Consider the following 15,022-nt stretch of genomic DNA (forward strand, 5'->3'; position numbering starts at 1 on the left):
CCTTCATCGGTTCAACAATAATTTTATCTTATTACATGCAAAATATATGAAAATTAATTGATTCAATAAGCTAATAAGGTGAATATTTCAACACCTAACAAGGTTTACTTTTCACATCTAGGGAAGATATTACAACACCACTATATCTTTTTATATAAGTAATATTAAAACAAATCCGATTACATGAAATTAGAACATTAGTTTTAAAATTATTTGTTAAAGATATAATTCTTTTTTTTTGGGCAAGAATTAAAGATATAATTCTGAACTTTAAGTAATTGCCTCACTTGATCTAAAAATACTGCAAAACGATTTACCAAAAAATTAAATAAAAATAAATAAATACTGCAAAACTTGAAAGGCCAGGGCTTTTCTCTGCACCTTCTGTTTGTGCAATGTTTTATGAATACAAAGGGAATCTAACTATTTATATTGACCTAGTGGCTCCCCATCATACGCCTATATATGTGTTAAGAGCTACAATATATTATTCAAATTAATCAATATTACGAGTATTTAAGTCTAAGAATGATCACTTAAATAAAATGAGTTTATACAATATATCCCATATAGAGAATTACTTAGCTTGTCTCCATTAAAATAAAAAAAACACAATTGGTTGTAACCACAAAAATAATCATATTATTCTATCATTCGAAAAATATATATAAATTATATAATTTTAATTTTAAAAAAAGCACTTAAACAAAAAATCTCAAACTGATGACAACTAATTTTGTAATGTGATCAATTATATATATAATTCTAATAATCTTTCCTTTGGAGAAAAAAAAATACATTTTTAATCTATTTTATTTCTGTATTCATGTTGAGACAATAATAAGTTCTGTAGAAGAAAGTTGGTAAGTGAGTACATCAAATTAATTACTACTCGTCCTTCATTTGGGTTGTTCAGCATTTTACCAGTAGACTACAAACTGGTTTCACTAGGAATGGTCACATTCATACCTGTCCCCACCACTCCAAGAACACTATGAGCCACACAAAAAAAACCTTTCTCACACACCCATTTGTCATCCTTCTTCAGTAATAGCAGTATTTACTTTTGGCACATGACAATTGCTCCTTTGAGGCCATATGGTGGGGCTATTGCTTCTTTATCTTATTTTTTTGTTTCTTCCTTTATTTTGCTTTAGAGGACCTGTCACTGTTTTCAACAATTCAAATTGTACATTTGGTTCAACAGTTTCCAGTTATATTTTATAAGGCACGTGTCAATGGGGCTATGTAATGTAACTTATCCCACCTACAATAATTGGTGAGACTGAACGATGATGTTAGTAAGAGCACACTTGTATGTGATAATTTAGCATCAACTTGACCCACCTTCTTTTACTTATTTTCATTTAAATCTTATCTTTCGTTGTCTCCTTGTTAGAAAGAACAAGAATATTATTTATTGAAATATAATTGTAATATTTCTATATCTAGATAAAACACAAAAAGTTGGCCCATAAAAGATTCTACAAAGTTGATTAACTAATGGAATAGAAGTAAGAGATCATGGAGAGAAAAATATCTGAGGAAAATATTCCATTGGATATTCCATCCACAACCCGGTTACCATATAAATCATTAATAGTTTAATTGGAATATGTGGCCCACATGAACAGCAATTCAATACTTATCAAACCCAAAGCTCTATAATGTCTATACTTGTTAATTCTTATACATAGGGTAGATGAATGATTAGTTTTATATAAATAAACTAATGGTTGTGCACTTGTGGGAATACTTATACATATATATAATATCTTTGTATGGCTCACAAAATCCAAGGTAGTCATTAATGAAAGAAATAAATGCACCAATTTTTAAAAATACTTATATACATTTAAATAAAAATTTAATTGTTTATGAGATGATTTGATTAGTAATGTTTACATATTTTTTAGTTTTTCGAAATAAGAAAATTGGAGAGGGAATAGACAAATTAATTCGGATGGTGACAGGTGAAGATATTTAAGTTCATGGGATCAAATTATATGTAAATATCAACACTCTAATGTGTATAATAGATGAAAATGTTAAATCAAATATTTTTTTTATAAGATAGGTTATAATTATTTTATTATTTTTAGGTTAAAATTAGTTGATGTCATTTTATTATTATTAATAATTAATTTAATTCTGATCCAACAATAATAAAATAGCTATAAAAAAAATAAGAAGTGCAGTTTATTTTAATATACCCTGGAATCAAATTTTTATTAGACCGTTCTGTGTCAATATCATATAGTCTATTTTCTCATTCTTCACACGACATAATAATTCTTTTAATAATAAATAAATAAACTTGTTTGATTAAGATATGATGTCTTCATAATATTCATTAGATGTATATAATTTTTTTATATTATTATTTTATTATTTTGTAGAAACTGATTATTATGTAAAACTCATATATATATATATATATATATATATATATATATATATATATATATATATAATATAAAAATATGCCTGGCCTTAAACATTTGTCATAGCATAAATCTTGTAGAAGGGTACAAGTTAAATCGTTAAAATATGTTGGGAACATCACAAAATGAAGTTCTGGTTGTCAGGTACTTTCGCATCCCTGGCCTTACAAAATAAGATAGGACAAAACCTACGCATGCAATGAAGTCAATATGTTTTTATTCAACTCGTCTTTCGTAAACAAAACCACTTGAGCTTTGTGTTTGATTGGCTACCTACGTAACAGAGCAAATTAATATTGGTGGACATCAGCAAGTTGCAGTTATGCAAACTTGAATTTTCTACAATATTAAAAAGTAAGCATATATCGTAACTTTATATGAGCATATCCATTTGAAGACAAATATCTCACTCTTCCTAATATCATTTGAAAATGACCCTAAAAAATATGTGGACTTTTAGAAGACATTCACATACATCAAGTTGAAAGAACTAGAGAAGAAAGCCACGAATTTGATTCATCGTTATCAATATGTAAAAATATGAAACTGATACATCGAAAAAAGAAAAGAAACAAAAGAAGCCCATTAAAGCCCATTTCTTTGTCAGCGAATATATAAAATGGATTGATTTGCCTATCAAAGTGACAAATTTTCTGACCCGAAAGGAAAAATAAGGGTTGCTTTGTTATGAACCATGAAATAAGTAATAAAAATTTTAAGTGAAAAAGGTATTTAGGTACTTTAATTTAATTTGATTTCTTTAAATTTAGTCATGTTACTCTTTTTAAATATTAGGTCAAGTGTTGGGGAAGTCTTACTTTTTTATTTTTATTTTTTGGATAGATATCAACTTGTGTGCCAAACCTTACTAAACCCGATTAATTTAAGTTTAGGTTTAAACTTCTCCGTCATCTCCAACAATTGTGATTCTCTAAAATCAAACCCATATCTCCAGATAACAAGCGTATGATATACATGCCGAGTTTGCATATGCAAATCAATAAAACATGATAATGAGATGAATTTTGGGCCGGTTTAGTAGATGGGCCTAATACACCATGTAATGATCTGAATAGATATAATTGTAAAATCTAACTACCAAAAAAAAAAATTAACTTTTTTTTGCTGTTAATATAGATAAACTATCTACATTTAGTCCAAAATGACATTATTTTAGAGCGAAAATCTAGATATTTTTGTAATTATAATTTATTTTAGGGTTATAATAATCTTTCTCATTATAATTTTTTAATTTTTCAACCTATAATGACGTCTTTTTGAGAGCGAATGTAGATAATTTATCTACATTTACTATAAAAACATTAAAGCCAATTTTTTTTTTTTTTGTAAAATCTCAATTTTATCTACATTGAACTCAAAATGACGTCATTTTGCGACAGAAATCAAGATGCTTTTGTAATTATAATTTATTTCAAGGTTATAATAATTTTATCATTATAATTTTTTAATTTGTCAATCATTTTAGAAATAAATATACATAACTTATCTTTATTTACTGCATAAATATTAAAGCCATTTCTGAAATCAAATTGACAAATAAAAAAAGAGTTCAAAGGCTGAATTTAAAGAAAAATAAAATTAATGGACCCAAATCCCCATTCTGTCAAAATTTTATTACAAAAGGAATTCAATGATATGATAAAAACGTTGTGAAATTATTAGATCTTAGGATTAAAAAATCTTAAAACTGACTTTTATTATTTAAGCGGTAAGTATTATTTTCCATCAAAACAAACAATAATTAATTATGAAACTAGTTTTAGTAAGGCCAAGTTGAATAAAAATCAAAAGAGTTATATTATTATGGGGAAAATGTTTGTCATTTTAAATTATATAATTTATATCCTTTCATTCTCACAAAAGTGGGATCCATATTTTTATTTTTTTCTGTTCACTATCTCTCCTCCTTTATCTATCATTTTCTCTCACTTAAAATAACACAACTTTACATCCTTTAAAATGATACACACTTTTCCTTACTATTATTAATAAAGATTTCTTACGAAAACGTTAAAAATGAGGTGTCGTATGACACATTGCACCGTCATTCTTCTTATAAAATATAAATAAAAAACAACATAGAATAACACATGTAACAATACTCCTTAAACTTTCCATGAAAGGGATTCGTGATAATAATAATTTCTTAAATCAAAATAGAAAATCTTCCTCAAAAAATGGGACTCTACACTAATTGTCCTTATCTACCAATAAATTAATGAGATTAATTTTTTTAAGTAGAAGATAATTTTATCTCTTACACATATATATAAATGGATAAATTCTATTTTTTTTTGTTGCTTTTTTTCTTATTGGATCCGCTCATTTGCATGTGTATGCAGAAATATTGCAGAAAAATATTGAACACATTAATGTATATAAATTTTGTTTAATCAAGCAAAACTTGGCAGTTGGCACAAATAATATGTAAAGAATTACAAATGCGTTACAATTCCAGATGAAAACGGGTCTGTTTGAAATCTATTTCAATTTTTTTTTTTGATTTCCAGAACAAAATTATAAAAATCTTGTTTAATAAGGTTTATTTTATAAAAAAAAGTTTTAAAAATTGTAATTTTTTTTTGTTTTCAAAATCAAATTTAAATAATATGTTTGAGTTTTTTTTATTTTATGTTTTGATTTTTAACTTTAAAAAAAAATAAAAAATAAATGTTTCATTAACTATTCTACAAAATAATTTTAGGGACAAAAAAACCACAACACAATTAAACACACCCAAAGTTTATTTCCTCCAAGAAGTTTTGCAATATAAAAAAAATAATATGATTGCTCGCAAGCTAGATGGATAATCTCAACCTTCACAACTTTTCCTTTTATAGTTTTAAATTCGTTAAATCTACTCTCAATCTTCGATTCTTAATAATCTTCCTTCTCTTTCTTTCCTTTTCTCTTTATTTTCTTTTTTTAGAGCTCAATGTCTCAACAAATGATCAATTATTTGGTTAAATAATTTATTATTTGGACAGATAAAAAGCAAGTGCTTCATTCCTTAAGTGTACAACTTGAGTAAACGTTAATAGCAATAATATAAAATTGCACAATGCATGTGATGTAACAATAAGCACAAAGCGAGCTGCTTAAAAACAAGTCCAAAGCAATAAATTTTCTAATGAAAGAGCCCAATCTATCTTTTCTTGTGTTAAAACTAAATTTTTTTTATAAGAGTTATGTTATAAGAAAAATAATTGTGTAATGTTATAGAGATTTATTTTGCGTATCTTTATTTATTTTATTTATTTTTTGCTTTAAAAAGTGCGAACCCCACAAAATGTTGTGCGTGTAAGAAATTTTTGTGTGTCATGTGACATGATAGATGCAAACCCTAAACTAAAATATAGCAAAACAAGATTGGTAATTGGTCAATAGAAATAGATAAGGATCAAATGCAAACTCGGAATGAAAATACTATCTGAAAAGCAAGAATGTTTAATCTTAAATTTATTAAAACAATCTCTAAAATTTGGTGAGAAAAATAGACTCTGAACTTGTTATTCTTCCACCAAAGTTGTACATATTCAAAACATCATCATTTTTTGGCATAGATAAAATTTTAGTTCTACAAATTTGTACTTCATTTTGTTACATTATGAGTTTCTCTTCATTCATATGACATGCAATTAAATGATCTGACAGAAAACAAGTGCATCAAAGACGTCAAAGAGTAACCGAGTCCTAGAAACACAATTATATTAAAATTTAATAAAGAAAACTTTGACGTACGTCAAATAATTTTATCGGGTTGGAATCAGATTAATTGTGTAAGCGATAAACGAATTAACAATATAAAAAATAGGTAAAAAAGTATGACCTAGGAAATAAAACTACAGAGGCTATAATGGAGGCACATTTTTTTTCCCGTGAACCTTCCTTCAAAACCAAGTCGAATAGAAAAAGGAGCAAGAAAAAGATGAATAACCAATTCCCTATTATTCACGCCAACCCCATAGTCCAACAAGATTCCCTCTCCCTCTCACTTTCTCTCATTGCACAACATATTGGGGCCATGTTTTTTAATTTCAGATTTCAAAAACATAACCAAAGAGGAAGCAAAACGGGTAAGTAGGCCCCACAAAATAACATCAAAAGCAACGCAGATTAGAAGAGTGTCCATTTGTTCCCTCTTCTCCATAACTGTTTCCACCTTTTTTTTTAAAACCTCCTTAACAGTTTCATTCTTGTCTCCCCCTTTAGTTCTTCATTTCTCCACTACTTTGTCTTTTGACCAAAACCCCCTTTTTCTCTTCTTGATCTCTGTGAAAATTCTCACTAAATTTTTTTCTCTTGTTCGTAAGTTCATAGTTTACCCAAACAACAATGCCCACAATTAGCTTAATAATGGTAGGCCTCCCATAACAAATGTTGATTCCAAAATAGGCCCATAAGTCATGTGTGCATGTCTCATGCACGTATGACATATAAAATTATTTTCAAATACTGAACCTCAAGTAGAAGAGATCTTGTTCTCAAGGTCAAGTTTAAGCTGTGAGTTCGAAACATCCCTATCTATGCCTTTAAATGTTCTTGAAACATCACTCTCTTTGGGCTTTAACTTTGACCCTACTATACCTTGTTTGCATTTTTACTTGCTACATTGTTTCATTAAATTATCTTTTATATAGATATATATAAACCTTTGGCAACGTATCATTAGTATCCTATTGTCCCCTCTTATACTCCCTCACTGTCTCTCCTCTGTTTTTCTCTGTCTCGCTCTCTTAAGATACAAAAAAATTGAAATTGTTAGCTTTTTTGCAATAGGAAGTATTAATTTGTTGCTCAAATGTCAAGAAAAACTAAAAGGGTATGTTTTAGTCCTGATTTTGATGATAAACCAACCATGTTTCTCAAGCAAGGCAGCAGTGGTGGTGGTGGAAGAGTATTAGGAAACAGGAAGAGGATAATTGGAAATTGCACTTTCAAATTGCCCAAAGGTCCTAGATTTTCACCTGTGAGATTTCTACAGAAACTGGGAGCAAAGGTTGCAAGTGCTCTAAGAGTTGTTTCCAAGAGAAGGAGATCATCCAGGAAGGTTTCTTCATCCTCTTTGGTCAGGTCACGTTCATTATCAGACCCTACTGATTCACATCGTGCTAAAGCTGTAGAAGATTGCATTGAGTTTTTACATTCTTCTTCCTCTAGGGAGAGACCAAGTTCAGTCTCTGAAAATTGTAGATTGGAAGGTTTTTAAGGTTTCTAGTTGCAAGAGATGTATATTAGAGGAAAAAGGTATGCTCTATTGATTTCAATTGGCATGTTCATTAGTAGGAAATAGAGGTTAATCGTTCGTAGACATTGCTTCTTTAGTAATGGAATTTGAGTAGAGATTCCCATATCCAAATTAACTTAAATCATAGTTGTAATTGCGAATTTAGATCCAATTCAATCCAAATTCAATCCAAAAACTTAGACCGGTGGGTGAGACTACATTAATGATTTTATATATTTCTAACACCTTCACACGAGAGCAGATTAAGCTTAAAGAGTGGACAATGCACATGTCCATCTACCTGTGTTAAGAAATTTTATAAGAAAAAATAGGGAGAGATGAGAATCGAATACACTTTCTAATATCAAATAAAGAACTAATTTAATCCAATACTTTAAACCAGTGGATGAGGCTACATTAATAATTTTATATATCTGTAACACATTCATTAGAATATATTCTAAATTGCCATGTTCCTCCTATAGTTATCAGATTTTATTTATTTTTTTGGCTGCTATTATCCGAATTTGATTAATGACCAGTCACTTTTTATTTTGCCAATAATATTTTTTACACAAATAAATGTAAATATATTCTAAAAAAACTCAAATTCTACATAGTCGTCTTAAAACATGCAACAATCAATGGACCAACGTGATTGCATGTGTTTATATTTGTAATTAATGAAAAGAAAAATCAAAACAACAATCTTTGTCAAACGTCTGAAATGCTCATTTTCCATGCACCTAAAAAAGGAATTGTTCATTTTTGTAAAATTATCTTTCTCTTTTGGTTCAAATGAAACTTATAAGCATTTTTTTTATGCAAGTTGCTCATCAATTCTAAGCCAGGAGTGTTTAGGTAACTTCAAAATAGCCACCTTAAGATTTGAACTTAATATTGAAAGTAAGATATGTTTGAAATCGCATTTTACTTTCGCACTAATCATTCTTTTTAATTAGAATTAAAAACATTTGAATAGACAAACTAGCAAAGAGATAAGTGATCTAATAAAAAATGAAACTCCTTAACAAACCATTTCTAAATGAAATAATCTTTGAAGTTGTTGCATGATTGAACTGCAATTAATTAGGCCACAAACATTTTTCAATGTCTAGTGGGGCCTAAGATGAGTTTAACCACTAAAAAAGCTAGTGAGAAAATTCTCTGTTATGATACATCACTAGCCCACAGCTCATAGATATTCTATTTAGCATTCTGAATGCCACTGCCAGCCATATCCTGAAAATCAGTGAATATACCCAAATTGGTATCCACTTTACAACAATCCTTTAACCAGAGAACGATAAATTAATTCCGAATTGCCCATTGCGCAGGGAATCCACAACTATGCAATACAAGTTATAATGATCACTATCGTTATAAATGATTCCTGCTAACGGTCCTTTATTGGTAAATCATCCATTAAGGTTATGATTCTTGTTAGTTATCCTTTATTAATAAGTTATCTAGTATTATTGTAAGTCCTATTGAAATTTGTGATATATATTGAATTTTTTTTTTTTTGGATACTGATATATATTGAATTTGAAATGAAATAACTTTCCCCTTTTAAGCTTTTCGTTTTCTACCAAAAAACTGAGATTGTATCACGTTGCAAAATTCTTAATACCAAGATTTGAAGAAACATAAAATATTTTACACCATCCGGAAAAATACACCAGAGAGAGAATGTAACTCCTATTATAGAGGCCTAATGTAGGAAAAAGTGGTTCCGAACCCGTGAAAAAGAGCACAAGATAATTTTGACCCAACAATTGTTTCCTAATGAGTAGTGACCGCTTTTTCTTATCTGTTCTTTTTGCCTTGTTTTTGTTGAAAGAACTTGAAAGCAAGAGTCTAACATCATCAACAATTCAGCAGCATCCACTAGGACACTTACAAATACGCTTGGGCGGTTATTGTAAAATATATTCATTTAAAAAGTTGTGACAAAAATGAACGAGGGTTCGTTTGGTGGACAGAATAAGATAAGGGTATGATATGTTATGAGATTGATAAGAGTAGGATATGATATGAGGCTGATAAGCCTATATCATGTCCTGTGTTTCGATGAGTCCCTGATTAGCAATCTGATAAGATTATGTAGAAAGAGAAAGAAGAAAGAAAAAGCAAAATATAATACAATAAATACAAATATATTGGGTAGCGTGAGGATATATTAGGTATCTAAGATTGATATCCTATCCTGTTGAATCCTAAACCAGCTCTCCCCATAGGATGAGAAATCATGTATAGGATAAGATAAAATGAGACAATAGGATAAGTTAATCATATCATATTGATCCATCAAATAAGAAAAAAAGTAGGATATTGATCCAAAAGAGTTATTATGATGCAAAGCATCGACCCCTTGAATTTTCAGAAGGGGATCATGTATTTATCCGTTTGTCTCCGACTACGGGTGTTGGGCGTGCTCTAGGAGTGAGGAAGTTGAGTCCTAGGTTCATTGGGCCCTACCAGATTATGAAAAGGGTCGGACCTGTGGCTTATCAGCTTGCCTTACCTCCACATCTGTCAAATTTGCATAGTGTTTTTCACATCAGTCAACTTCGAAAATACGTGCCGGATGAATCCCACATTGTACAGCCGGACAATATCGAAGTAAGAAAAGACTTGAAGTTTGTTGTGGGACCGTTTAAGGTTCTAGCACGTGATGAAAAGGTGTTGAGAAACAGGACTATTCCCATGATCAAGGTACAATGGGAAGGATTGAATCATGAGGACGCCACTTGGGAGCGGGAGAATGAAATTCTCCAGCGGTATCCTGAGTTTGACGTCAGGTATGTGTAATATTTTGTATTTGATTTTGTGGGCAAAATCCTTAAAAGGTGGGGTGAATATAATGACCCTAAATGGTAAATCTTAATTAGAGATTTAATTTAAGGATTTAAATGCCATAATTAGATTCAGTGAGTGATTCCGAGTATTTTGACTGTAATCATGACTATGTTATGAACAGTGCGTTCTGTCGGATAATTTACAGTTTTGTGAATTAACCGGTAGAGCTTAAAAGAGCAAAATAATTTTAGAGACATAATTTGATAATTCTGACGACAAAAATGAGTTCAGAATGAAAAATTGTATAGTCTGGCACTTTCCGTGGAAATCTCGTGAATAGTGTTTCTACCGGGTATTTTGTACTGCTGTTTAAGCAACCGGTAGAGTCCAGAAACAAATAATTGATGAAGTAAGAATAAGAAAGTCCAATATATGCCAAGCAAGTCAATATAGGCCCAAGAAAATGATAAGTTTATAAGTGTTAAGTTTCAGAATTAAATAAAGTACACTTAGTGGTTCACAGTGCATTTCGTTAAAAACGGTGCAAAAATCATACTGTGAATTATGAATATTGTTACTTAGGAAATAAAAATTAATTTAAATGACTTTAGAAAAATAAAAATATATCTGTAGCTTTAAGTTAAGTTCCGGGTCAATTAAGTAAAAATACGCGATAGAAAAACAACCGGGTAAAAGGGCCACATGTGCTTAAAAGCTTAAGTGACTCAAATGAGCACTATTCAAAATCAGCTCTCTCTCCTCTCTTCCTCAAAGAAGCCGAGCTGCACTTGGTGAAAAGGGGGGGGTGGGGTTTGGTTCTTCATTTCTTTGATTCTCACTCAAAAGTTAACCAAATCACAAGTCCCACTACTTGAAATCGATGGGAAACCACCCAATGAGTCCATCCCACCCATTTATTTGAGCTATCATTGGTTGTGTGAGGAGATATTTCCTTCCCCAAATTCGTGTACTATTCATCAAGAGGGCAAAATGAAGTTTTTGATGGAGATTCTCTTGGTGTAGGTCTTCTAGGCTTTGGGTAGTTGATTTGAGGTAACAAACCTCTATTTCCATGATGTTGTTTTGATTATTTAAGTTATAAAATTGTGTATATGCCTTGGGTGGGAAAACATGATGTGTTAAAATATGTATTGATGAGGAATAATTGATATTTTGATGTATAAAATGAAAATAAGCATTTGTATGTATGTAAAAAAATTAGAAAAAAATCCTATGATTTCCTCTACATGTTCGGCCATCATAGGTGAAGAGTAGGTTGTTGTGCAAAAATTTTATCTTAAGTATTAGGAAGGTTTAAGGTGTAGGAATTAAGTGGAAATTTGATAAATTAGTGAGAATGCCAAAGTGGGAAAAATTATATGAAATACGCCCTTAGGTTTAGGCCTTGTGGGGCTTTGGAGGGACTTTATGCTCCAAAAATTAAGTTGGAACCTTATGAAAACATGTATTTGTATGTGTAAGTTACGTGTAAGTGAAGAAAAAGAACCTTTGTCTATGTCCTTGTAGTGTTCGACCTAGAGGGTGGTATAGGAGTATATTTTGTTACATTTTATTGTAAATAAAATGTGTTGTAATTCATTGTATAAAATTGATGAGTTAAGAAGTGAAATGACTTGAAAAATGGTTGAAAAATACTTTGATTTCCTAAGGGTATGTCCGCGGCGTTTGAAGTAAAATGGCATGAATGATATTGAAAATTCTCAAGTGAATACTTGATTAAAATTAAAGAATGCTAACGAGTATAAGGTGGTCTAGACTTGTGTATTGGCATAACATTGGCAAAAGTATAAAGAAAGGAAAATAAGCGATAAAATGTATGCTTATGAAATAATCATGGCATAGTATCATCTTATTGATGCATTGTAAATTATTCTCTAGGTGTGCCTAGGGATTGAGAAGGATCGGAAATCTCTTGAAGCGATAAAAGTAACTTGGTCCACAAGTAAGCGTATTGGTAAAGCTTCAAGAGGTAAGCTCTAGGTTTAAGGAGTCTTTTCCTGCTTGAGTGCTCCACCATGGTTAGTGAACTATGGTTGGACTGTATGACTGTGATTTAGATGCTTTGTATAGATGCATTCATATAGAGTTATTTGATAACATGATATGTTTTGCTCTGATATGACTTCTGTAATATGATTTCTGTAACAATCTCTGGCCATTGATTGTATAGTACCCGGACGTCCGCTTTGGGGTCCTCCCTCGGGACTGATGGTGTACGCCTCTGATATGTCTGGTTCCGCTTTGGGGTCCTCCCTCGGGAACACGTGCGTTGATTTCCGCTTGGGGTCCTCCCTTGGGAATGACGGCGCACATCTCTGATATGATATGGATATATGCTCTGTTCTGTTATGATATCTGTTATATGTTGTATTCGTATACTTTGTATCTGACTTTCATGCAGGAGTGAGCCAGGGGTATGGAGAATTCTCTATAAACCTAGAGCTTATTGAGATTTGTAATCTCACCCCTCTTTGGGGACACATTTTCAGGTGCCCAGATTCCCGGTGAGTCCTCACTAGGCAGGGACACGACACGTGGCTGAGGCAGTTGACAGATCGGATTTTGAGTGGCTGTAGGCTACTACCTTTTTGGAGTGTTTGATGTATTTTAGTATTTCCGCATTTGATGGATCATGATATTGATCCTTTATTTTGTATATGGCCTGTATATGTTTTGTACCCGTCTGTCGCTTTGATGCATGTACATTTGGGTATTCAGGCACGTTATGTGATGAGGTAGTATTCAGATATGTTTACGTGTTGGATTGCATGCGGTTAGATGTAGTGGCACTGAGCCAAGTTATGCATGCGCCCATGGATGGGCATTTGATTATATTTGTATAAACTGTTTATCAGGAAATGCTTCTGTGTGGGATTGGAAAATCCCCAGTTGTCCGATTTATAGAGGAAACTCTGCCCGATTTTCGTTTACGACGAATGAGAATTTAAAAAGAAAAAGAAAAAGTTAGCTCGTATTTTCAGAAGTTAAGTCTTCCGCTGTTTTCTGTTTTATCATATGTATGTTAATTGAACCGGCTCGAGACAGGGATGTTACATTTATGGTATCAGAGCAGTTTCTCTAGAAGAGCCTGTGAAATATTGCATGAACTGTTCGGGTTGTCATATTCTTGAGTTCTTCTTGGAATACTATGATATGTATGTCTGATCACCGAGTGTGAGCGTAGCTAACTTATTCCTTTGTGTGAAATATGCAGAATTATGGTTCGCCCAAGAAGGACTTCTGATCCTCCTATTGACCCGACCGATCCAATATTAGCAGATTTGGCAAGACCCCGACTAAACCAGCGGGGAAATACTTCACAGCCAGATCCAATGATAATGGCCTTTACTGAGATGCAACAAAATATGGCTGCAGCTAGGCAGCGAGAGCTAGAAGTGATGATGAAAGCAAATCAAGATCTGTTAGAGGCTAATAGGTTGGCCAATCAAGAAATGATGGCAGCAAGCAGAATGGCGAATATTGAAATGATGAGATTACTCTTGGTTGAGGTGAGGGCGGGTGGGCAAGGTCCACAGCCACAGCCTTTGCAACAGCCACAACCACAGCCACAGCCTGAGCCACAACCACAACAGCCTATTCCTCCTCCTCAAAATCCCATTGTTGTGGAGGGTGAAGGAAATAATGATGTGAATGAAGAATCTAGTCACAGGGGTGGTGTGGCACAGCCAGCCACTAATAGAGAGCAAAGAGAAAGAATGCTTAATGCCTTCCGAAAACATGCACCACCAAATTATAAAGGAGGCATTGATCCTATTGCTGCAATTCAGTGGTTAGAAGAATTGGATCGCATTTTTACTGTCATGGAGTGTGATGATCAGCAGAAATTGTTGTATGCTTCTTATATGTTGCAGAATGATGCAGCTGATTGGTGGAGAAATACCCGTCTGCCCTTGGAATGTCAGGGTTATGCTATTACCTGGCCTTTATTTGAAAGGCAATTCTTGCTGAAATACTTTCCGGCTGAAGCCCGGATAAGGAAGAAGGGTGAATTTGAAGAACTAAAGCAGGGTCAGATGTCTGTTGATGAATACTTGAATAAGTTCAATAAGCTGGCCAAATACTCTCATTTCCAGAGAGCTCCACCTACAGAGGATGACCTAATTTTTAAATTTCATAGAGGATTACATGATAACATCTCTGAAAAACTTGCAGGTGACTCATTTGATACTTTTGCTGCACTTGTTAAAAAGTGTAAAAATATTCAAGAATATTACAGAAGGAAGCATAAGGACCAATCTGCTCCTAATTCTGGTCCTAAAAACACTTCTGGGAATCCTAAAGGAAAAGGGTTGCAGGTTAGACAGTCTGATGGTAAGTTAAAAAAGGCGGGAAATTCTAAGCCTGGAAATATTAAGCCTGCTTCTCTATGTGCTACATGTGGTAAAGTTCATGCTGGGGTTTGCAGAAAAGAGCAAAGATTGTGTTACAAATGTGGCCAACCTGGGCATTTTATTAGGGACTGCCCCTTTAATGGGGGACAGGTTTC

The 15,022-nt window shown here is 32.2% G+C and overlaps 1 protein-coding gene across 1 annotated transcript; it reads left to right on the forward strand.

Moving 5' to 3' along the window:
• The first annotated feature begins 7,266 nt into the window (after positions 1–7,266).
• Positions 7,267–7,674, forward strand: LOC133306504 (uncharacterized). The gene has a single exon (XM_061506831.1). The coding sequence runs from the start codon at positions 7,267–7,269 to the stop codon at positions 7,672–7,674; it is 408 nt and encodes a 135-aa protein (XP_061362815.1).
• Positions 7,675–15,022: the final 7,348 nt, after the last annotated feature.

The sequence above is a fragment of the Gastrolobium bilobum genome, unplaced genomic scaffold (genome assembly GCF_033153095.1).
Source record: "Gastrolobium bilobum isolate Gb01-03AN ecotype WA unplaced genomic scaffold, APGP_CSIRO_Gbil_v1 utg9844, whole genome shotgun sequence".
Taxonomy (NCBI): Eukaryota; Viridiplantae; Streptophyta; class Magnoliopsida; order Fabales; family Fabaceae; genus Gastrolobium; species Gastrolobium bilobum.

Coding starts and splice junctions, on each gene's coding strand:
- LOC133306504 (XM_061506831.1), top strand. CDS start 7,267: ATGTCAAGAAAAACTAAAAGGGTATGTTTTAGTCCTGATTTTGATGAT.